This window comes from Prunus dulcis, chromosome 2 (genome assembly GCF_902201215.1).
Source record: "Prunus dulcis chromosome 2, ALMONDv2, whole genome shotgun sequence".
In the NCBI taxonomy this organism is placed as follows: domain Eukaryota; kingdom Viridiplantae; phylum Streptophyta; class Magnoliopsida; order Rosales; family Rosaceae; genus Prunus; species Prunus dulcis.
In genome coordinates, this window is record NC_047651.1 from 5,975,640 (window position 1) to 6,000,680 (window position 25,041).

A 25,041-nucleotide genomic window follows, 5' to 3' on the forward strand; every position below is an offset into this window, starting at 1 on the left:
ATTCGTTCTGTTTTGGAGAAGCCTGCAAGGTATGCAATAACTCGTTTGTGCTTCTTCTTCAATGCTATATATGCAAAGACTGTTGATGTTTCCAAGCTAGATAAGTTGGAAGAAGATGTAGTAGTTACTCTGTGTTTGCTTGAGAAGTACTTTCCCCCTTCATTCTTTGATATCATGGTTCATCTAGTAGTACATCTTGTCAGAGAAGTTCGTCTATGTGGGCCAGTATATTTTAGGTGGATGTATCCGTTTGAAAGATATATGAAAGTGCTGAAGGGGTATGTTGAGAATCGTACTCGTCCCGAAGGTTGCATTGCTGAGCGGTATATAGCTGAAGAAGCGGTAGAGTTTTGTACTTAGCATTTATCTGATGTTAGTACAGTTGGAGTGCCTTCAAGCCAAAAGATGGGAGTTTCAAAGCCATTATCGGGTTGCACAGTGAGCGTAGTTGATCAGGACCTGTTGAATCAAGCACATCTATATGTCTTGGAGAATACGGAGGAAGTCCTACCTTATATCGAGTACTTATGAGTTTTATTCTTTAAGTTTCCATTTTAAATTATTTCTTATGTTTATCTTATATATTTGGGACCGTAATGCTTGAATTTTTCGTGTCATGTAGGCAACATATGATCCACATCAAGGCTGCTTATCCAAAATTTAGAAAGAGAACAAAGTGGCTGCAGGATAAGCACAATAGCACTTTCATTCAATGGCTACGCTTCATGGTATATGTTGTTGAATAACATATTTCTCTTTTAATTTTCTTCTTATTTCTATGTTAGATTGAATTAAGATTTGATTAATTTGCAGGTTCAAAGTGAACTTGAGGAAGACAATCATGGCGTATCAGAAAATTTAAGGTGGCTAGCAGCTGGTCCAAACATGGCAGTGCCATTATATAGGAGCTATCTTATTAAAGGTATTAAATTCAATATCAAGGCACAAGATGATGTGCGGACAACTCAAAATAGTGGAGTTTATTTACTTGCACATACCATGCAAGTTGCTAGTGCCAAGGATAAAAACCCAATTCTCTCAAATATGGGTTTCTATGGTGTCATTCAAGAAATTTGGGACCTTGACTACCAAAAGTTTACAATCCCAGTCTTTAGGTGTGATTGGATAGATAGTTCTGGTCTTGTAATCGACGAACTTGGATTTACCCTTGTAGATTTGAGTAAAATTGGACATAGGAATGACCAATTTGTTTTGGCTTCTCAAGTCAAACAAATATTTTTTTGTTGACGACCCGATGCATCGTGGTTGGTCGGTAGTGTTATCAATGCCTAATAGAGAATATAATGATGTTATTGGTGATGAAGTCTTAGGTGATGTGATAATTGAGTGTGAGCCATTTACTAGAGGGATGCCAAATGTTGACACATTTGATGAACTGGTGGGTGAGTTAGGTGGTCAAAATATTCGAGGTGGGTGTGAAGATATATGGATTGAATGATGCTTATGTAATTGGCAGTGTATGACATTAATTTTGTAATATATTGTAATGTGATTTCTTCACTTTCATTATACAGGTTTTGGCCACAAAACAATCAGTGCAAAAAATACTGGATCCAGATTACATCATTATATTCTGCATAAAAAACGACGTCTGTTCAAATAAAACACGACGTTATGGTTAACCATTTATTCAGCATATTTACCGACGTCTTAAAGCAACGTAACAATGAAGAACCACGACGCTATTGTGGAGCAATTATCCAGGATATCACGTCGGGGAAGGATTAAGAACCGCCATGTAATTCAAAATAACACGACTCCAATCCCATAATACCGACGTCTAAAAAACGAGATAAATTATCTGAACATTAATTTGGAACCGACGTTGTTTAATACGTGCGTCGTAAATAATGACGTTGTTTAGAAGTTCAACGTCGTCTACATTAATAAGTGCGTCGTGAGTAATGAATACATATAAATACAACGTCCACTATATAAATGCCACCGGCGTTGTTTCGCATTTCAACGTCAACTACATAAATACATACGTCGTATATAATGACACTGACAACTATTTACACGTCATCTTTTTTAGAAAAATCGAAGTGGAAAATTTATTTCACGACGGTTATTTTTAAATAAGAGACGTAGTAGATTTCAATAACGTCGTCTTCTCATGTATTTAAAGATGTCATATTTTTTCTTGTCGTGAAAATTATATTTAACGGCGTAGTGTTTTAGTTTTCGTCGTTGTATGTCTATCTTGCGGCCTTGTTCTTTCAATATGTGTCATATTTTTCCTTTTTAACGACGGTGATTTGTTTGAGTTGGTCGTCTATTCTCATCCTCGACAAATTTTTAAAACTTTAGCAGACTAAACACGTCTGTTTTTATTTGTTTTCGACGTTGTTTTATTTAACAACGTCTAATATTTATCGTCGTTGTTTGTTTCTGAAGATAGGACGTATAAATTTTGTAATACGACTCCCATATATTTGTAACCGACGTTGTTTCGTTTTTCAACGTCTACTCTATAAATACATACGTCGTAAATAATGACACTGACAACTATTTCCACGTCATCTTTTATAGAAAAATCGAAGTGGAAAATTTATTTTACGACGGCTGTTTTTATATAGGCGACGTAGTAGGAATCAATAACGTCGTCTTCTAATGTATTTAAAGACGTCATATTTTTTATTGTCGTGAAAATGATATTTAACGGCGTCTTATTTTAATTTTCGTCGTTGTATGTCTATCTTGCGGCCTTGTTCTGTTAATATGTGTCATATTTTTCCTTTTTAACGACGGTTTTTTTAGAGAGTTGGTCGTCTATTCTCATCCTCGACTGCTTTTTTAGATCTTTTTGCAGTACAAAGACGTCGTTTTGTATTTGTTGATGACGTTGTATATTTTAACAACGACGGTAATTTAGCGTCGTGGTTTATGAGGGAAAAGATGACGGTGGATTCCACGACCATTGAAAAACCGAATACACGACGGTGATTTACCGTCGTCTTTTTGCTTTTTTGTAGTAGTGTCTTATGCTAGACTTATGCATGTCAAAGGAAAAAGATGAGAACTTTCTCCATATTATTAATTATTATACATTTGTGGACATCAAGCAAACACCAAATGGTAGAGTTCGAAGACTTGCCATCTATTTGGAAAAACCAGTTGTGGGACATTGTCCAGGGCTATATGAAAATTATGCACATGTTAGGTCTTTGTTATATTTCTCAAGATACTGCAGCTGGAACTCAAAGGTATTACAGTCACTATTAAGGGATTTCACATAGCTTAGAGTTTTGAAGTTTGGAAATATGGCTGTTAGAAAGCTACCGGGTGAAATTGGGAATCTAGTGCACTTAAGGTTTTTAAGTTTTAAGGATAGTTATATTCGAGCAGTGCCATTATCTATAGCAAAATTGGTATGTTTGCAGACTCTGGATTTATGTAGCAGATATTTGTGGATGAAAATTCCAAATCAAAACGTGTTTTCCAAGATGGAAAAATTGAGACATATATATATTTACACGAAAATCATAGTGCAAGAGAGAAACGTCTGTTATTTGCTACTGAGGCAGTGAATTTGCATACAGTAGTCAATATTGGTATTCAGGCATCATTTGATCTAGATGATTTTGTTAAACTAATCAACCTTAGAAAATTGGGAGTTATCACATTTGACGGAGGAGAAAAAAAGGAGAAAGGGACAAACATCATATTTAAGCACCTCCAGTCTCTATCGGTGGACTCTACATTGTTCTGTGGTGGATTGCACTCTCGTTCGTCCAAGTTTTTGCTAATACCATGGAACATAGTATTAAGCTGTCCTAATATATGCAAGCTGCGACTACGCGGAATAATCGCTGAGTTACCAGAAGACCTCATGTGCCTTATGAACCTCACCAAGCTTACACTGATACATTTTGGTGATCTCAAGGACGACCATATAAAAGTATTAGAGAAGCTGCCAAGCTTAAGAATGCTTTTTGCTTCTTTCGGGAAATTTCCGGCATATATTGTTTGCTCAGAGGGAGGCTTTCCATTTCTCGAATTTCTTTCTCTTTATTCGTTGGAGGAGTTCAAAGAATGGAAGGTGGAGAAAGGAGCCATGCGTAGTCTCTGCAAATTGCACATTGAGCATTGCTTCGATTAGGAGGCAGTTCCAGATGGGCTCCAATATATTACTACCCTCAAGGAATTAACCATAAAAAAGATGCGTCTTGAATTCTGTAGCCGGCTTGGGGAAGGAGGAGAGGATTTTTACAAAATCCAACATGTTCAGTCTGTTATTATAACGAATATTGAGGCATAAGAAGATTCGGGATAAATGGCATGCTAAATTTCGTTTTTCTCTTTTCTTATTTATTATTTGGGTAAATTGCACTAATGGTCCTCAAACTTGTATGCGTGGTACATTTTGGTCCCTAAATTAAATTATTAGTCCAAATGATACCTAAACTCTATGTTAATTGGCCATTTGATCCAATCGTTACATTTTCTGTGAGTTTTTAACAAGTCAACGGCAGTGATGGGGTCTAGGATGGGTATAAGTGTCTTTTTAAATCTGAAAGGGTATATCGTCTTTTTCCACCCGATTAGCCCAAACGTCGCATTCGGTTTTGAACAATCGCACAAACGGAGGTGCGAAGGCAACAACAGAGAACCAGGGTGTTGGGGTTCCTATTTGGGGTTTTTGGGGGAATTTCTGGATTTCGATCATTGTGGATGCTCATCACTGATGGAGTTTGAGTTCCGTTGGGGTGGAGAGAATCCCAAATACGGTAAGGGAATATCTGTCTGTATTTTATATTCATCTTGTTTTGCAAATCGATGTTTTGTGTTTGCAAGTGTGTGGTCCAAGGTCAGTTTCTTTATGTTGAAAAGATACTGTGGCATTTTATTTTCTTTATGCTGGGATTGACTGCAAAGTATAGGTTTTTATGTTTGGTGTGGTCCCTTTGTTGTCTACTTCACACTTAATTCACTATTAGCATTGACTGAAACGGTTAAAAAAAATTAAAACCCTAAACCTGTAGCATTAGATAAAGGAGATGTGTGTGCAGCTAACTCTGAAATTTGATATGTACTGTTTGCAGATATCTGTGACAGAGTCACTCTTGAACTACACCATGGGGGTATGTTTGAAAATGGGGTTTATAAAGGTGGTAAGGTCTGTTATTTAGATAATGTTGTTGATGACTTTCTATCATTGCTGGATTTAAGGAAGATAGGGAAAGAGTTGGGGTATACAATAGATGTTTCGAAAATTGAGCAAACTATGGAGATTAGGTATAGAAAGGCTGGAGAAAAGGATGGTAACATATTGGAGCTTATTACCTCTGATAGTAAAGTAGTTGAAATGGTTGGATGCATGCCATGTAATAGGGTTCTTGTGTTGTACTATACAGATTTGGAAAATTCAAATGGTAATGGGCTTGGGACTCAAGCATCTGCTGCATGGCCTAGTTTGGATAGTGCAGAATATAACTATGATGCAGATGTAGAAAATCATGGGAAGGGTGTCACATGGCACGCATTCAATGAACCAGGGGATGCAGATGCATATGTAGAAGTTGGAAATGAAGAGGAAAATGAGGTTGCAGCAAAGAATGGAGAGGAAAATAAGGCTGCAGCAACTGAGAATGGAGAGGTTGGAAATGAAGGGGAAAATGAGGAAAATGATGCACAATTTGTGGATAGTGATTATGAATTCAGTGAACAAGAAGATGAGGTGCTTGTAGCTGAGAATGTGGTAGTTGGGGGCGCAAGTGGTGAGGCCAATGCATGTGAGAACATTGGGCCTAGTGGTGAGGCCAATGCAGGTGAGAACATTGGGCCTAGTGTTCAGGCCAATGCAGGTGAGAATGTTGAGCCTACTGTTCAGCCCCATGGACATGAGACAGTTGGGCCTACTTATGATGCTCCAGGAGAGGTTTCATCAGATGGTGCTAACACATCGGATTTGGACACAGGAAGTGATGAAGAGGATCAGGATCAGGGTAATGGTGAGGAAAAGGGCAAAAGAAAGAAAAAGAAATTGCCAAAGTTGAAGGAGTACAGGAGAGAGGTGGATTTAAGGAATCCAGAGTTTAGGATGGGAATGCGATTTGCAAACAAAAAGGTTTTGAAAGAAGCTGTGGAGGAGTATGCAATTCTACATGGCAAGTTGATAAAATTCAAAAAAAATGACAAAGTGAGGCTCCAGGTAGTATGTATGGGAGGACTGAAATGTCCATTTTATTTATATGCTTCAAAGATAGATAAGAGTGAATCTACATTTGTAATCAAGACTATGAGCCTAGAACACACTTGTGGGAGGGTCGACAAGTTGAAGTATGCCTCATCCAAGTGGCTTTGCAATAGGTATTCTAAGAAACTGAAGAGAGACACAGACTTGGATGTGAAATCATTGCAAGAGGATGTTTTGGATGATTATTGTATGAATGTCACAAGACATCAAATATATAGGGCCAAAAAGAGGGCCAAACTAATGATTGAAGGGAGTTACAAAGAACAATATGCTAGGTTAAGGGATTATGCAGAGGAATTGAAGAAGGCAAACAAAGGAAGTACAGTTGTAATTCAAACTGAACAAGTGGGGGCCCAAGCTATCTTTCTAAGGATGTATGTTTGCTTGGCTGGTTGCAGGCAAGGATTTTTAGATGGATGCAGACCAGTTATTGGTCTTGATGGGTGCCATGTAAAAGGTCCTTATCCTGGCCAGATTTTGACAGCAGTTGGGGTGGATGGCAACAATGGCAGTTTCCCAATTGCTTATGCAGTTGTTGAGATCGAAAGCAAACAATCGTGGATCTGGTTTCTTAGGCTGCTGATTGAAGATCTAAAGATTACAAATGGTTTGTCATATGTCTTCATTAGCGACAAGCAAAAGGGACTCATACCTGCAATTGAGACTCTACTTCCAACTGTAGAGCACAGGATGTGTGTTAGACACTTATATAATAACTTTAGATCATCACACTCTGGTGTTGCTCTAAAACACATATTGTGGGCTGCAGCAAGAGCCACAACTATGCCTTGGTGGGAAGCAGAAATGGAAAATATGAAACAAGAGGATGAGGAAGCGTGGGAATGGCTCAGTAAGAGACCTGCAAAGAATTGGAGTAGATCTCACTTTGATACACGGTTTAAGTGTGATCTGTTGTTGAACAATCTTTGTGAAAGTTTCAATTCAGCAATAGTAGATGCAAGAGATCAGTCCATTTTGACTTGCTTGGAGAGGATAAGAGTTCTTGTGATGCTTAGGATGGCAAATAGAAGGGCTGCATGTCCGAAATGGAAACATCCAGTTGGGCCAAGAATCTTCAAGATAATTGAGAAAAACAAGTTAGATGCCTCCACATGCATTCCTCGACTGGCAGGCTTGCAAACATATCAAGTGACCCACATGTATGGTGGAGAATTTGTTGTGGATCTTAGGGCAAGGACATGTTCTTGTCGGAGGTGGGATTTATGTGGGATACCATGTGGCCATGCAATTTCTGCAATTTTTCAAAGGGATGAAAGCCCCATTGATTATGTGGATGAATGTTACAAGCCTGCAACTTATATGAAGTCATATGGACCAATGATTTATCCCATCCCTTCAATGGATCAATGGGCTAAATCTGGGCATCCTCCAATACATCCCCCAACTGTTAGGGTACAGCCAGGAAGGCCCAAAAAAACTAGGTCCAAAGAACCTGCTGAAATTGTGGTACCACCACCACCCCCACCACATCCAATGCCTCCAAATTATGTTCAACCAAGAGACAAGCTTAGAAGACTTTTTATTAAGATCACATGTAGGAGATGTGGTCAAAGTGGCCATAATAGGGCAACTTGTGACAGACATAGCTCAGAAAAGCAACAGGTAATTATTTATTATGCAAATTTAGAGTTGTTACATGTTTTGGAAGTAATAATTATTTGTGCTCTTGCAGGCAAATGCATCTTTTGCCCAAAAAGAGGTCCACACTGAGGGAGGGGCAGTTAGAGTGAGGGGCAGAGGCCGAGGAAGAGGAATAGCCAATAAGGCTCCAGCTGTTGCAAAAGAAGTTGCTACTTCTTCACAAAGTATACGTTTTTTGGGGTATTTTTCTTCAAATATGTTGTCTCACAAATCTGCAATTTAGTTGCGAACTTATATTGGTCCTCTTTGTTTAGGTGGCAAGAGGTATAAGAGGTTGGCCAAGAAGTATGCTAAGAGATATGGGAAAAAGGTTGGATAGAGGAACAGGAAGATCTAACGAGGCTCCAGCTGTTGCAACTGAAGTTGCTACTTCTTCACAACAAAGTGTATGTTGTTTGAGGTTTATTTTTCAAATATGCTCACTTATTTTTTTGCAATATAGTTCAGAACTTATATTGGTCCTCTTTCTTTAGTTGGCAAGAGGTGTGGGAAGAGGTTTGCCAAGAACTATGGTCAGAGGTTTGGCAAGAGGTTTGGCAAGAGGAGGAACATTCAAAAGGGCTGCTATTAGAAGAGAAACATTCAAAAGGCCTACAGAAGTTCTATCACAACCATAATCATTCACAAGGCAGGGGGAATCATATATATTTTGTGTAATTTGGGATGTGGATTTTGTTCAGGATATGCATTGTGGTTATGTAAAGGCCCTGCATTTTGGCTTACAGTACAAACAATAGGATCACAGCTTTTGGGATGTTATTTTGTGGATTTACACTCTGCCTTTTGGTTTAGGTTCTGTAATTTCAGATGTGCTTTTATGGAATCACAGCTTGTGGATTAGAATTGACTCTACATATTGGTAATGGAATTGGTTTATGCTGTGCAATTTGGTTATGAAATTGGTTTTCGCTATGGGATTGGTTTTTGGTTATAGAATTGGTATTCATTTCTGGAATTGGTGTGGTTTTGGTTCTGGAATTGGTATTCATTTCTGGAATTGGTGTGGTTTTGGTTATGGAATTGTTTTACCTAAAATACTCCACAAACTATTTCATAGCTAACAAACACCACATTACATTCATAGCTAACAAACACCACATTACATTCATACCTCTAATCCCATTACAAACCTAAAAGGCCATTACAGACCTAACATTCATAGCTAAATCTTTCTACTCATCACAAAAATTACAAACAAACACCATGAAAGGATCAAAGCAAACCCCAATTTCAATTGTCTCTGTCTACTCCATTCCAATTCCTTTTTTCCTTCAATAACAACACACACTTTCTCTTCCAATTTTTTCTTCTCTACTTCCACTAATCTCAGTTGCTCATCTCTTGCTCTAATTTCTTCCTCCATACCTCTGAGTCTTCTAAGCAATCCAGGAAGCACTTCCTTTCCTCTTGGACATGTTTCATTATCCAGCCATTCAAAGAAATGATGTCTTGTTTGGCTATTCTGCACATCATTTGTTACACACAATCAATCAGAGCCCAGCACACCATTCAATTCTTCACTTAAACAAAACAAAACCCTTACTCTATCTTACCCGATTTTGGTCGCATGCCTCAAACCTTCTTCCCGGGTTCAGATCTGTCCATGAAGTCCGCCGTTTAATCTTCATCCCACAAAAGCAATACCCATTTGATCGAGTTGAATTCGTTGAGCTTTCAGACATCGCTACCTTCATTGAAGAAGAAGCTGAATTCATCGAATGACGCCTCTGTCGCTTCAAGAATTAGCTATTCTACATAATTTGGACAGTTTTACCCTTAAATTTCACGACAACATTGACGAAACCTAACGATTGGATCAAATGGCCAATTAACATAGAGTTTAGGTATCATTTGGACTAATAATTTAATTTAGGGACCCAAATGTACCACGCATACAAGTTTGAGGACCATTAGTGCAATTTACCCTTATTATTTCAAGGGAAAATAAGTAATTGTTTGTCTCCTCTTTCCAGTTGAAGGGAAAACTTGAAGGGAAAAAGAGTTGGGGGCGGAGCAACAGCAAAAAGAGTTGGGTGAAAAGTCTGTTTCATTAAAGTAGCAGTATTTCTATTTTATTTTAGTATATGGTCTGTGATGATTTCCTGCACTTGTTTATTTTTTTATCTCATTTTCCACATTTACTTGCAACTTCGATTGTATGCATATTTGTTATAACAAGAGCCTCTTATTATGTTAAATAAAGTTAAACTAATTTTGAATTGGAAATACTCTAGTGGTTGCAGTCTGTTTTCAACACATTTTAGAATACATTACAGTTAGCACCAATTGTCTTTTGTTTTTTTAATAGCAAGGAAGATGGAATAAAACTTCATATCAATATGATAAATTTTGCATGATTCAAAAAAAGAAAATACAGAACTGATCATAATAGAGGTCTTTGCCCCAACATAAATTTCATGTTCCTAAAGGTCTAACTAAATCACTCGAACCAACTTTTAGGTAGAAAAAGATACAAAGCTAGTGTAGCCTTATTTGTTTGTTACTTTGGTGTGAGCATGACTCCATAATGAAGGTTTCAGTTTATCAACCTAAATCAATGAAACTAACTTCTAGGAGACACAGAGATGGCTCATGATATCCTTGACCATTGTATCATGGTTGATTATTTAATGAGAACCATGGGCACAAGTATTCAATTTCTAATATTCTATCTTGCCAAACCTCACATAGCTGCTTCAGTTAAACAATTTTTTCAAGCTGCTCTGCTTCAAAACATTTGATCTGTCAGCATTTCTGACAGCAGAAATAATGTGAAAAACTTCTAACATTAATCCTATTCACTGTTAGTGTTTTCCTAGCAAATCTGAGCTAATGAGAAAAATGGAGGATTGAGAATAATGAAGAGAGAAAATGATGAACTACAGACTTTGCAAAAATGCTCTGTATTACTTCATTAGGTGAGGCACACATTTCACCCACATACTTATAGCTCATATAACCGTTAGAGGAGAGAGAGAGCTAGACAGCTCCTAGCTTCAACCTCAACCATTTAAATACACTATTAGTAAGATTAGGACACTTGTCCAAGTCAAGTCCTATGGGACTTAACAAACTGTTGGCTTAGCCTATGAGCCAAGTCTTAACACTAAACAAAATGATTATCTACTAAATCAGTTCACCATTTTACACATTAAGCCTGTCAGTATTCTTTCAACTACATCTCTGTTTTTAGGACCTTTTCTATTAAGAAGAGTGATAGTATGCTAAACTCACACAAGCTACACGGATGCTAGGACTCAAACGCAGGACCTTGCCTAGGAGAGCAATGGTTCCAAACTACTACACTAGTAGGTCCTTTGTATGAAATCTCCGTTTTTACTTGTGTTAATCGGACAACGGATAAAACTTAGTGGCTTTCCGATGCTAATACAAAAATATCGATTAATCAACATGACAGGAGGAAGCCAGATGGTCTCAACACAAAACAGAAAACATAGAATTGGCACACCTAAGAACTCGCTTACTATTTCTTTCCGTAGTATAACATATATTCAGCTGTCATAAAAATCCCATTTGCAGAGGAAAAATTCCCAGCCATTCATTGCTTTGGTGAGTATTCACACATGCAAGGGTTAATATGCTCTGAGATTTCTTCACAAAAACAGATAAGAGTAATACGACGATGATGGCCAATAACCATCTAAAGACAAATTGTCAAAGCCATAGAGATTACTTGTCCATGATAGATAAAGGGTCCATAAGCCACTGCAAAAACAGCCACAACAATAGCTCCCAAAATGAAAAGCCGCCAGAAACCTCTCACAAATCCTTTCCAGCAATAATGCCACAAGAAGTAGACAAAATAAACTGGTGCCGCCACAGCAAACAAATGCTTGAAACACAACAACACGGCAAAAACCAGTCCACCCATCAAGTCCCTCCCTTCCTCCAAATAAGAAAGCGAAATCAACAAAATCCCAAGGAAAAATCCATTGTACTGAAAATGCAAACGTTCCAGAATCACAAGCATTGGAGACCAAACCGCCAGTACCCAGATCAGTTTTTGCCTCGTTGAATCCAACTTCCTAGTCAATCTATAAACCCCATACAAAAGACACAAATCCGAGAAGATAACAGAGATTCTTTGGAAATAAAGCACTGTGTTTGAGCTGTAATTCAAGCCCTTTTGGAGGTGAACAATTTGTGGGTCAATGAGATTGGCAAAAATGGATAGGAAGCGCTCAAAGTAGGCAAAGAATGGAGGGTAGTCAAGGGTCCAAGGGCTGGTCTCGTCAAAGTACCATTGAGAGAGAGGCAGAGAGTGGGTTATAGCAAGCCAGTGGCGATGGACCTCAAAGTCTGTGCTTTTGTAGGCTGGGATCAGTAGCAGCTTTACGCAGGCGGCTGCGGCGAAAAACCACCATAGCTCTGTAATGGGCTTGCTGGGTTTTGGAGGTTTTTTCAGTTTCGGGGTGGTTTGTTCTTCCATGGAATTGAAACTTCAGAGAACAACCAGGAATTCGATTCAAAGAAAACTGAATTCAAGAGAAATGAAGGAGAAAGAAAAAGAAAAAAACCTGAGATTTCAATGCATTTTGAATTTCATTGCTATGAAACTCTAAACGAGGAATCATTTTGTCTCCGCGTTGGGTCCGATCTCGATTGAGAGACCCAAAACCCCGACTAAAGCTTTTGAAGACGGCTGCTTGGCTAGGCTTTGGGCTAGGTGACCACTGACCAGCCCAGCCGTGAAAGCGGGGACTAAAATGTACCAAAAAGAAAAAAAGCGGGGAATACTGTAGTTTCCCATTTTTCTTCGGTTGGTGCATAGCATATGACAATTTACCATTGCATTTTCTTTTTCAGATTGATCCAACGGCCGGGAGCTGTGGTTAGGCCAAACCGGCGAACCGGCGGTGGAATATTATATGAATATCAGAGGAAGGAGGTTTGATGCATATTAAGACCCCAAAAAAAAAAAATGTGGGTTGAAGCATAAGTTGTGTGATTTTTGGCATTTTCAATTGACAAGTAAAACGTAATATTTATGTATTGGATGATATTATAAAGTTGAATTGTTTATGTATGCCAAGAATTGAATGAGATGGAAAATGAAGAAAATACATAGATTGCAAGTTACTCTTTGTATATGGTCAAATCCATTCTAAAAGTATTAGACATAGTTAAACTCATACCTTTGTTGATGGCTTGTGCCTTTGCAGAGGTTATGCCTCTTTTGACATCTTGTATGTTTTTTAGTGCGGTTATTTTGAGTTCATGCATTTATTGATGACTGGTATTTCTAATAAGATTATCTTGAGTTCATACCTCTAATGACAGATTTTTATGGCTTATGTTTTTTACCTCGACTGAAGGATTTAGTTTAGGGAGATTCAAGAGAGAGCTATCTACTTTCCTCCAATCAAAGTAAAATTTAGTACAAGGTCTGTCAGATATATATATACCTCCAATACTATATCTTAATATGTAGCATACCAATGTCGAAATTTCAAGACTCATTTTGAATAGTGGTGTAGTTTCAGAATGTGAACAGCTCTAGGTTCCAAAAACATTCTATCTCACATATAGAAAATTAAGAGTCATAATACACGTTGGATAAATATAATGAAAGACTCATAGTCAGAATCAAAAGATTAAATAAATTAAAATAATTAATAAATTGGTTGAGATATTAGAAAATTATGTATTCAACTTGCGTAGGTGACTCAATTCATGAACCCTTAGATGATATGCTTGAATGTAATAAGGTCTATTTAAATAAATAAAAAATCAGATGTGATAGGGTACTTAGTTCCATTAAAAATGAAACTAATGATTGAATGAACATAATTAAAACCTTAGTGTAACTGTCCTAAACAATTGGCAATCCCTGGCCTCCTCTTTCTCAAAAAAAATACTTCAAGAGCCGTTTTTAGTTTAAGAGGGGAGGAAGCCACTGTTCTTCCTCCCCTCTCCTCTCCTCTCCTCTCTTCCTCCATTTTCTTCTTCCCCAACTTTTAGAGATAGAAGGTTCCCCCTATTTATCTTTGTTATGTTATAATTTTCCTTCACCCATCACGAGCGGCTGCATCTCGGCGTCATATTAACACCAGCGTTTCAGCATCAAATCTCCACCACCATCTTTTTTTGCAGTTTATTTATATTTAGAATAAGTTGCAGAGACTCTTTTGGTCCTCTGTATAGTTTTTACATCTCCTTTTGTGAGAGTTTTCCACTTCTCCTTTGTGAGAGCTTATTGTTATGGCTTGATTTTTTCAAGCTTTATCTATTTTTTATTATTCTGAGTTTGCAATCTTAGTTGGGATCAAGGACGGACCCAGAATTTCAACATAAAATGGGCTAAATTTACCTAACGTACAAACCTACTAAAAAAAAAAAAAAAAAACTCAACAGTATAAATGAATCATTTATAAAATAATATATATATATATATATATATGAGTGAAACATTTACTTCAATTGAAAAAGAAAAAAAAAACTTCATTATCAATGAGTGTTAAGATTTTTTTTTAATTTTTTGGATAAGCCCAATGCATGTTCAACCTAGGTTTGAGCTTTGGCATCCATAATGCCAAAAGGAGGAAATAAAAAATATTTTTACTTGAGTGGAGTGGGTTGTTCGGTAGAAGAGAGAGAATAGGTTAGAAAAGGGTATAATTGAGTTTTGCTTTTAAAAATATACTTTGAATTGGTGATGTATGTATTTTGGGCTGGAAAAAAAAAAAAAATCACCTGGGCTATAGCCCAAGTTAGTACCTTCTGTGGTCCGTTCCTGGTTGGGATGTCTATGCCATAGTTTATTCAATTATGTGTGATCGTTATTGGAGGCGTGGAACAACAATATAGTTGCCGGTAAAAACTCAGCATGTTATTTTCGAATTATTCAGATCAGTGACACGGAAGCATTTACAATTTCAAAAACAATCTCTTCTTGTGTAGGTGTATACTGAGAATCGACCAGCTGAACACTATGTGAGTAATGTTGGTTGGATCCCCATAATCTATGATGGTTTGAATAAAATCACATATACAAGAGTGAGACTTGAGGTGGCTGCGTGTCAACTATCTCAACTGGCACTGGCACTGGCACTTCCCCAATAGTTGAAGCAATACTCATATTAGAAGATGCCTGAGTTGGTCTCTTATTTTGGCATGCACAATAAAATGATGTGAACCAATACTACTACTATATATATCACAGCATGTTGTATTCTATTTCTTGCGTCTGTAATTTGCAGCTTCCTATAATCTTTCTGTTTCGAAACATTGAAGATTGCCCTCCTGTTTGGGCCTAATTCTGTGCGCAAGACCCTGCCTGGTATTTGGGCTCTCATCAAATTGAAAATTAGGCTTTATTTACCAAAAATAGTGAACGACCCATACTGTTCAACATTTGGGTTCTTATTAATTCAGCTCAAAAGCAGAAGTCAGGTTTTCATAGCTTGGTCATCATTCTGTGTTTGTGTGGTAGAAGATTGATTGTTGCACCACCATCGATCATTACCTTGGTGATTGGCTAAATACCTCCTTAGAAAAAGTAATATTTTTTGGGTTAAACATGAAATAAAGTTTACTTCCATAAGAACCAAAAAAATTGGTCCCGTGTCAATGGATATTGTCTAGTGAAAAGTGATATTCACTTGTAGTCGTGTTCTCAGGTAACCCCCTCCCCTTCCCCTCCCCCTCTACGATTGCAACTACAAAAAGTAAATCCTACAAAGAGAGACTACAAATACCCAATAAACTAAAAATAATAATTGATTTACTCATTTCAAATAAAAATTGCAACACACAACAATAAATAGAAGCTGATCTATCATCACGTCATCACCAAAACAACCAAGCATCCACCAAACTCTTCCAAGAAAGAGAGGCTGGAATGGATGGGTGAGGTGCAGAGGTAGAGAAAAGAGGCTAGGGAAAGGTCTTGGATGGTAAGGAAGGGAGGGAAGGGAGGAGGAGAAGAAATGGAGGCCACCGATCTCTTTGAGGGACGGCAGCTGAAATTTTTTATTTTTTTTTCTCTTAGAGTGTTAGAAAGGGAGAAATCACAAAATTTCATGACATCATGGCATAGTTGTGGAGAAGTAACGCTAGCTGTTAGATGCTATTGGATTTATTACATGTATTAGAATTGTCTGTTTAGTAAATTAAGTATGTTCATTTTAATTACACAGTGGCTCAGCAAAATGGAGTTCGGATGAGATATGGAACAGTATGGGTGGGCATCAATGCTGCCGAACGGATGAGACCAGTTGATCCAAATCATAATTATCAGTTTGGTTTGGTTTTAATAAAATAAAGTCAAACGGTTGAAAAATTGAACTGGACCGTATATGAGTTTGGTTTGGTTTGGTTTGGTTTGGTTTTGAATTTTTATAAACCGACCTAAACCAAACCGGACGAATACTTGTATATTTAATTTTCTTACATTTTATTTTACATGTGTAATACTCTAATTCGATAATAATTTGAATTTGAAGTTGGATCTACCTTTCGAATTATTGATATTTGAATTGTAGGTATATTAGTTATTAAATTTGAAGTTTTATGGCATGTGGAATTTTAGGATGATTTGACACCTTAGAAAATGAAAAAATTATGTAGTCGGTTGTGAATTTTTTGGTTGTAATTCGACTAACAATGTTGAAAAAATGTAAAAGGAAGAGAATTGGCTTAGATCCAAACTAGCCGAACCAAATTAAACCAAATCAAACTATTTGAAATTAATTTGGTTTGATTCAGTTTTCTCTATTATATCATATTGATTTGGCTATAATTTTGAGGTGAAATCGATCCAATTCAGAACAAGAGTATATAAATAATTTTAAAACAATTTTTGTTCAAATTGACTAAAGTTTTATATTCAGTTTTTAAAAGCCAAAGAGAAGCGTACCCTGCCAGTTCTGAGTAGTTTACTCAGTCAACGTAAAATTGAGTAGCTCTTGTTTGTACTTTTAATATGGATGACATCTGAATATGGTTGTACTTTAATATCTTAACAAAAAAAGACAAAGAAACTAATTAACAAAGGGAGTTGTTAATTACACGGCGCAAGAAAACAAAAGAGTAGATAATTCATATGAGTCATCAGATTGGGACTTTAATTATAGAAGTTAATTTGGGAATCTGCCAGGGGTAGAAGGGACTTCATCATACATAAAGCGGAAGAAAGCAGATTTAATTTCATCAATCCAAAGAAAGAGAAGAGAAGGCAAAACAAGAAAGAAAAATAAAAGGAGCTGGTTTAATCGTTTTCTTTTGGAGAAAATCATGGCTGAGGCTGTTGTTACAATTGTTGCAGAAGGGATCAAGCCCCTCGTAGACTACATCATTCAGCAGGCGAATTTTTTGGGTGGAGTCAGCGATCAAGTTGAGGTTGCGCAAACTGAGCTACAATTAATGCTGGGCTACCTGAAAGACGCAGATGCCAGACAAGGAGAGGATGAAGTAGTACGCATTTGGGTTGCAACCATTAGAGATGCTGCTTATGATTTGGAGGATGTGATTGAAACCTTTGTCTTGAAGGTGGCTTCCAGGAGGGAAGGAAGTTTGAAGATTGTTTTGAAAAGGTTTGCTTGCATCTTTAGAGAAGGATATCATCTTTACAAGACAGGGTTGGAAATTGAGAAGATTACAACTAAACTTTCCACATTGAGATCGGTTTTGCAAAGTTATAATATAAGAGAAACAAGGGGGAGTGGTGGAGGTGGCGGTTCTTCTTTTGAGAGGCAACAAGAGATGAGGCTAACTTATCCCCATGTTATTGAACGTGAAGTTGTTGGGTTGGACGACGGCGTAAATATATTGGCTACGCATTTAGTGGAAGAAGAAAAATGCAGTCGAGTTGTTTCTATATGGGGCATGGGCGGTTCCGGGAAAACCACAATTGCAAAACAGGTTTTTCATCATAGTAAAGTTCGACGAAGTTTTGATTGTTTTGCTTGGGTGTGCATATCTCAACAATGTCAAGGAATTGATGTTCTGGAAGAAATCTTAATTAAACTTACTTCTGCTACCAATGAGCAAAGAGAAGAAATTGAAAAAATGAAGAAGGATAGAGTAGCAGAGAAGCTTTGTATCATCCAAAGAGAAAGGAAATGCTTGGTTGTGCTTGATGACATTTGGACCCGTGATGCTTGGAACACTTTAAAAGCTGGATTTCCAATTAACCAGGAAACAAAGAGCCGAATATTACTCACCACACGCAACAAGGAAGTAGCCTCACATGTAGACGAAAATGGTTTCCTCTACCAACCTCATGCATTGAATGATGATGAAAGCTGGGAATTATTTGAGAAGATAGCACTTTTTGGAAGGGATTATACAAGTACTTTCTTAATCCCACTTTACCTATCAATTAAACCTAATAGAGATCATTAATGCTCAGTTTACACTGCATACATTTTATTTTCTATATCAAATTTTCTCCATTTCAAATATCATTCTACGGACTTCAAACTGTTTCAAATGTGGTACTTAGTTAAGAAGCACGAGAGAGTTATAGTGCCACAATCATAATAGCACGGGGATGTTGATTATGTAGAATGTCATGTTCTGTTTTATAGTGCTGCATATATAATTGCTGATCTAATAAACTTAGCTATTTTATTGCTTCTTTTTTACTTGTAGACTCTGAATCATATGCAAAGAAGGAAGAACTAGGAAAGAAGATGCTTCAACGTTGTGCAGGGTTGCCATTAGCAATCAGTGTGCTTGCAGGACTTTTAGCTAGAAAAGACACTGTTGAGGAATGGAATACAGTGCTTGAGAATGTTGATGTATATATAAGGAGAGGTACAATTCTTGAACGAGAATATAAAGGTCAAGAATATGAAGGTACGTCATGGGTGTTGGCATTGAGTTATGATGACTTACCGTATCGCTTGAAACTTTGTTTTCTATATTTAGGCCTATTTCCTGAAGATTATGAGATACCAGTGAAAAGATTGACTAAATTGTGGGTGGCAGAAGGCCTATCATCAGCATCCATGGAAATTATGGAAGAAGTATCCTATAGCTGCTTAATTGAGTTGGTGAATAGGTGCATGGTTCAAGTTGGAAAATACGGTTCAACTAAGAATGTTAAAACTTGTCGTCTCCATGATCTTATGCGAGACTTGTGCGTACTAAAGGCCACAGAACAGAGCTTTCTCCATACTATCAATGTTTCTGCAGCCACAGGAACCAAGGCAGCCCCAACCAGTAAGGTTCGAAAGCTTGCCATCTATTTGGACAAAGAAGTTGACAAATTAGTTCCCACATCAGATGAAAGAGATGGTCACCTCAGATCTCTTTTATACTTTGTCCCAACACAATTTTTCTGGAATAAAAGAGTAATGCGGTCAATATTTGAGGACTATAAATTGCTTAGAGTATTGAAGTTTGAAGATATGTTAGGAGGAGTAGAGTTACCAAGTACGATAGGGAATCTAGTCCACTTAAGGTTTTTGAGTCTAAAGAATAGTAGAATAAAGAAATTGAGGTCATCAATAGCAAATTTGGTATGTTTGCAAACTCTAGATTTACGTTGTCGTATCTTGGTGAGGAGAATCCCAAATGTGATTAGGGACATGGAACAATTGAAACATTTATATTTACCTGCTTCTTATAACAGAGTAAGTGGTAAACTGAGATTGGCTACTCTTCCCCATTTGCAAACATTAGTCAATGTTTCAAGTAAGGATTGTGATTTGATTGATCTTGCTGAATTACGTTACCTCAGAAAACTGGTCGTAGAAGTACAGAGCTTGAAAAATCTTGAGGAGATGTTGAAGTCAACAAGCATTACATTTAACCGCCTTAGGTCTTTATCTGTGCAATCTGATAACGAAGAAGTTTTATTGAGGATGCCATTAAGCTGTCATCATATATTCAAGCTGCAATTAAAGGGGCCAATAAAAGAGTTGCCAGAGGGGCTCAAGAACTATCAGAACCTCACCAAGATATCGCTTTCTGAAACTCTTCTCAAGGATGACCAGATAGAAATACTAGAAAACCTGCCAAAGTTAAGAATGCTTTTCCTCGAAGGTTATACTTCTGTGCATATCAGGGCTTTTCCAAGAACACTTGTTTGCTCAGCAGGAGGCTTTCCTTATCTCGAATTCCTTTCCCTCCGTCAGTTGTGTAAACTGAAGGAGTGGAGGATGGAGAATGGAGCCATGCCTAGTCTCAGGAGGTTGCACATTGAACACTGCATAGATTTGACGTCAGTTCCAGATGGCCTTCAGTATATTACTACCCTTAAGGAATTGCATGTTAAACGGATGCCTTCTACATTCTGTGATAGGCTTCAGGAAGGAGGAGAGGATTTCTACAAAATCCAACATGTGCCTTCTGTTATGTTGTTTCAGATCTGGTAGAAGGGTACGATAATTATTTTCCTATGTTTCGTTCTTTTTTATTTATTTTCCCTTAGAACTAACTCTTCTTCGACTTTGTTCTTGAAGCACAGATGGCTGGCGGCCTTCGAAGTTACAGGGACTGTAAGGCTTGCAAAATTAGGTGAAAACTCTGTTGTTAACGAGTTAACTTATCTTCGATTCAGTATCTCAGAGGCTATCAATGTAAAATGTAACACTTAATTCATATGAAACGGGAAAAAAATGGATTTTGTTTCCTATGCGGACAAAAATGGATTTTGCTACCAACCATTGTCATTGAATGATGATGAAAGCTGAGAATTGTTTGAGAAGATGGCAATGTTTGGAATAGAAGATACAAGTATGTTCTCGCACAAACCTTTCACCTCTACTTTTCTTGTTTATTACATGATTTCCGTATGTCACTTTTCTTTTTTCCAAAAATTCACTCTTAAATTTATATGGTTTTGATTGAGTAAATAATTGAGGTCAGCAAGACCAAAGTAGCATTATTTTTATTTATTTTATTTTATTGAATTTATCAGATCCGAGCAAGGCAAAGGATAGAAAAAGGTAACCTGTTTGTAAAGGTAATCTGGTTGAGCATATGAACATTAATGATTGGACTATCTTTTTCCTAGCAATCTTGCCATCTTGCCAAGGCCAAACAACTAACTTTTCTGGGAATTTACATTTTTTAGGGACACCCTTGTAAGGGACTCTGTATTGTATTTCACTAATACAACTGTAGATTTTGTATATATTCATTCAAAAATTACTTCTACCGAAAAAAAAACAAAAAAAACAAAAAAAACCTTGCATCCAATATCATTTTACTACTCAATTAAAATATTTTAATTTAAGTTTTTTCTTGGAACACCCTGTTTATTGATTTTGTTGGTCTCAATTAGATGTGTTAAGGATATGCATGAATTTTTACAAGGATAATCTATGAATGAAAATGTAAAAAATAGAGGTTTTGGATCATTGCAAAAAAAAAAAATTTTAAAGGGAACCTTAAAGGGTATCCCTCGAATATATTTGAGGGATCACTCAATAAAAAGAGACTTTATATATATAGCCGGCCCTAACTTTTGGCTGGGGAATAAATTAAAATGATGCCTTTCTTCTTTGTGTCCAATCAATTTAGAATTTTATTTTATTTTTAACAAATCTTGTAGACAGTGGCGGACCTGTGCATGCGCAAGGAGGTGCACCTGCACCTCCGGTCGCCAGAGAAGTCCATTACAAGAGCTGGAATTGCACCTCTGTTTCAGAAACGAGATGCACAGCACCTGTTCGACGAAATGCCCAAACCAACATTTTAATTGCAGGGATTTTGAGAACAATTTCTGATGCGCCGCCAACTCATTACACAATCAAAATACAGTCGCTTTCATTGCTATCCGTACATTCACTGGAGAAATATGAATCAGGGGTGTTTGAAGCTGGAGGATACAAATGGTAGACTATTCTTTTCTCTCATTTCGTAAACAAGTTCGTATACTTACGTTACTCTGTTCTCATAATCTTAATTTGCATTCGTTGTTATTATCTGCTTCTTATGTTCAAGCTGCATTAGAGTACTATCAATTGTGGTTTTGCTGCAGGAAAATGGTTTTCTATCCAAATGGAAACAAGAGCAGGAATGTGAAAGAGCACATCTCTCTCTACTTAGTATTGGCTGGAGCAAATGGCCCCCAGACTTGTTGGGAAGTGCATGCTGCTTTCAGGTTGTTTTTGCTTGATCAGAATACTGGCAAGTACTTGGCTCTTCAAGGTACCATTTATTTTCATTTTATTCTTAAACATACAGCAGAGAACAGATAAGCCAATGTTTCTCATGTATATAAGATACTGCCCCATATTCTGATTCTTTTCTTTTTATGTCATATGTATTAATTGCTTAGAAAAAAATGAAAGGCGCTTCCATGGGATGAAGCTTGACTGGGGATTTGATCAATTCCTCTCTCTCAAAGCTTTTACTGACACTTCCAATGGATTTCTCATGGAAGATGCCTGCGTGTTTGGAGCGGAGGTCTTCGTTCGTAAAGAAAAAAGCATGCAAAGGAGAGTGTATATCAATGATCAAGGATGCCGTTATGTACAAGCATGCTTGGAAAATTGACAACTTCTCAAAGTTAAACGCGGAGAGCTATGACTCACAAACATTCATTGCTGGAGACCATAAATGGTGCATAAGCGTCCTCATTGATTAATATATCCTTCTTTACAGGCTTTTTATTTCCTCCTTATCTCTCTCTCTCTCTCTCTCTCTCTCTCTCTCTCTCTCTCTTCTTGTGCAAATTTTACTTACATGAAGTTGGTAAAGAATCAGTTAAAGTGCTAGAGAAAGTTTACCAACCAAAACAAAACAAAGGAGATGTGTTGAGCAAATTATGTGCCCAAAAGCAGTAAAGTTTGCATATGAAAACTAAACTTGCTGCAGAAGTTATTAAGTGCAGGTAATCTTATCTAAAAATGTTTGTTGCTTGTTGCAGGAAGATACAACTGTATCCGAAGGGAAGAGACAGTGGGACGGGTAGCCATCTCTCTCTTAGCTTTTTTTTTTTTTTTTTTTTTTTTTTGGGGGGTTTTGAGCTTTTAGCTTTTAAATATTGCACCTTCGTTGAAAAATTCCTGGATCCGCCGCTGCACACACCACCACCCCCCCTTTTTTTAATTGCTATAGCAACATCAATGGTTTGAACAAGTTGGTTGTCTTGAGCCTTGCCTCCATAAGTTAGCAAAGGGAACTAGCCTTTTCTTGCTGGTGGATCATTGTCATCACACCCCCAAAAAAAAAAATAATAATAAAATAAAAAAATAAAAAAATAAAAAAAAATTTCTCATAGCTTATGTTGTTTGCTTGAGACTTTCTAATGATATTTGTGTGCCTTATCTAGCTGGTTCTTTTACAGCTTGTTGCCAAAAGCAAATACCTTTTAACTTGGTCAAGACCAAGGTCTAAAATATCGGAAATATCGGTAGTCTAAAAATATGAAAATTTAGATGGAAATATCGGGATATTATCGATATCGATAAAAATTGAATAAAAACCACGGAAATTGTAAGAAAAACTTGAAATTTTTTATTGAAACTTTGGAGAATGTTTATTTAGTCAATTATCTATGAGTTTATCACAAAAAATTAGAAGGAAATGCATTGCATGATGGATTTAACTAATTTAAGTTGATTATACAGTAAGCGGGCAAACACTATGAGTGTAAAAAATATGTAATAATTAATGAAAAAAGATTAAATACAACGTAATCATTTATATATAATGATTTACTATAATATTTTACACTTTATACATTGCATGGTAAGATACATGAGTGACTTAGTACCACATAGAGTTCCTATGAGGTTCAAATTTTTCACTATCTTCATCATCTCTATGTGTAGAGTAAGTGTATTGTGAAGAGTAGTCATCAAATGATAAATCCCCAAAATAGTTTTGCATGTAATTGTTAACATATCACCCATATAAATATAAATATTTTAGCATACTATCACAAAAACATAAGTGATATGGTGTTTAAGGTGTTGGAGAAGTAAAATAGGAGGGGTTCATATCCCCTTTGTGTTTTTTTTTTCTCCTTTTTCCCCTTTTTCCCCTTTTTTTTTTAAAAAAAACTTTTTTTTTCCTTCACATTGATATTTTCGATATTTTAGTGATATTACACAGATATTTTGACAAAATATTGCTGAAATGTGAGCGAAATTATCGATATCGATATTTTTCGATATTATCGTCGATATTGTCGATATTTATACGATATGTACATGGATATGTTCCGAAATATCCGTGATTCAAAAAAACCGAAATATCCTCGATATTTCCTCGATATTATCGATATTTCAGACTATAGTCAAGACACGAATAAAAATCCTTCTCCAAATGAAGCATGAATTAGCCTCCTTATCGCATTGGAACCCCCTGAGGATCCCGGAAAGCTGTAAGCCCCTTGTCCATACAGGATTAGGCAATATGAAATTTCCTTTAAAAGGACATGTGCATCGCAACTTTAAGGAACTAGCAAACAAAGCGATAGCTTTTGATATATTTGCTTTTCTAGACCAAACTGTAGACTTCCCCAAGACGTCGGCTGCATCATCAAAAGAAGCAACCAATTGTTTCTTTCCCTCCGAGACATCTGTTGCAATTTGAGACCAAAAACAAATCTAGGTTGAGTATTTGGCTAGCCTATTTTTCTTTTCTTTTCGTCTACTGTAGCAATCATTTCCTTATTGCCAATCTCTTTTCCTTTACTCAATTTTTAGTCAAAGTAGACCAAGAGAATCATTCAAGAGCGTTTTTTCTTTTGGCTGCCTTCCTTTTGTTTTGTCTCTTTGCAACTATAAAAAAAAAAAGAAAAAAAAAAAGCACAAGAAAAATAGGCCCTTTTCCGAATAGGATTATGCGTCTCTTTTACATTCGCACCACAGTAAACTAAGGTGTTTGTACCATAACTGACCGAGCAACTAGCTAGGCTAGATCATTCGAGTGCCATGCTTTTAGAGGTCATCACCTTAGCCAAAGAAGCATCACCACAAATCACAACTCTAAGCAAAGGAAGAGGAGTCCCACATCGGAAAACTATAAGAGATGGAGACTCCCCCTCACCTATAAAAGAAGACTACTCTTTCCTTAGAAGGGACTGGCTCTTGAGTACTCTCTCTTCTGGATCCATCTCTAGGCTGAGCTTCTCACTTGTTATCTCTATATTTGGGTCTAATCCCTTTGTACAAATGTAAACAAACATTATCATAATGAGAACACCCTTCTCCGTGGACGTAGCCCATCATTCG

The 25,041-nt window shown here is 36.9% G+C and overlaps 2 protein-coding genes and 1 pseudogene across 4 annotated transcripts; 2 read left to right on the forward strand and 1 right to left on the reverse strand.

The window, feature by feature from the left end:
• Positions 1–11,322: 11,322 nt before the first annotated feature.
• LOC117619836 (probable dolichyl pyrophosphate Glc1Man9GlcNAc2 alpha-1,3-glucosyltransferase) lies at positions 11,323–12,383 on the reverse strand. The gene has a single exon (XM_034349882.1). It carries the CDS (start codon positions 12,330–12,332, stop codon positions 11,544–11,546), a length of 789 nt encoding a protein of 262 aa, XP_034205773.1. The 5' UTR covers positions 12,333–12,383; the 3' UTR covers positions 11,323–11,543.
• Positions 12,384–17,072: 4,689 nt separating this feature from the next.
• On the forward strand, positions 17,073–20,804 carry LOC117619473 (putative disease resistance protein At1g50180). 3 transcript variants are annotated; one of them, XM_034349443.1, is made up of 5 exons: positions 17,073–18,194; positions 18,497–18,703; positions 18,776–20,230; positions 20,319–20,587; positions 20,772–20,804. In XM_034349443.1, the coding sequence occupies exons 1-3, from the start codon at positions 17,138–17,140 to the stop codon at positions 20,224–20,226; spliced, it is 2,715 nt and encodes a 904-aa protein (XP_034205334.1). In that variant the 5' UTR covers positions 17,073–17,137; the 3' UTR covers positions 20,227–20,230; positions 20,319–20,587; positions 20,772–20,804. The 3 variants fall into 3 exon arrangements, with proteins under 3 accessions (XP_034205334.1, XP_034205333.1, XP_034205332.1); XM_034349442.1 differs by having other exon boundaries at positions 18,497–20,230; positions 20,314–20,587; XM_034349441.1 differs by having other exon boundaries at positions 18,497–20,230.
• On the forward strand, positions 20,560–22,935 carry LOC117618009 (annotated as a pseudogene).
• Positions 22,936–25,041: the final 2,106 nt, after the last annotated feature.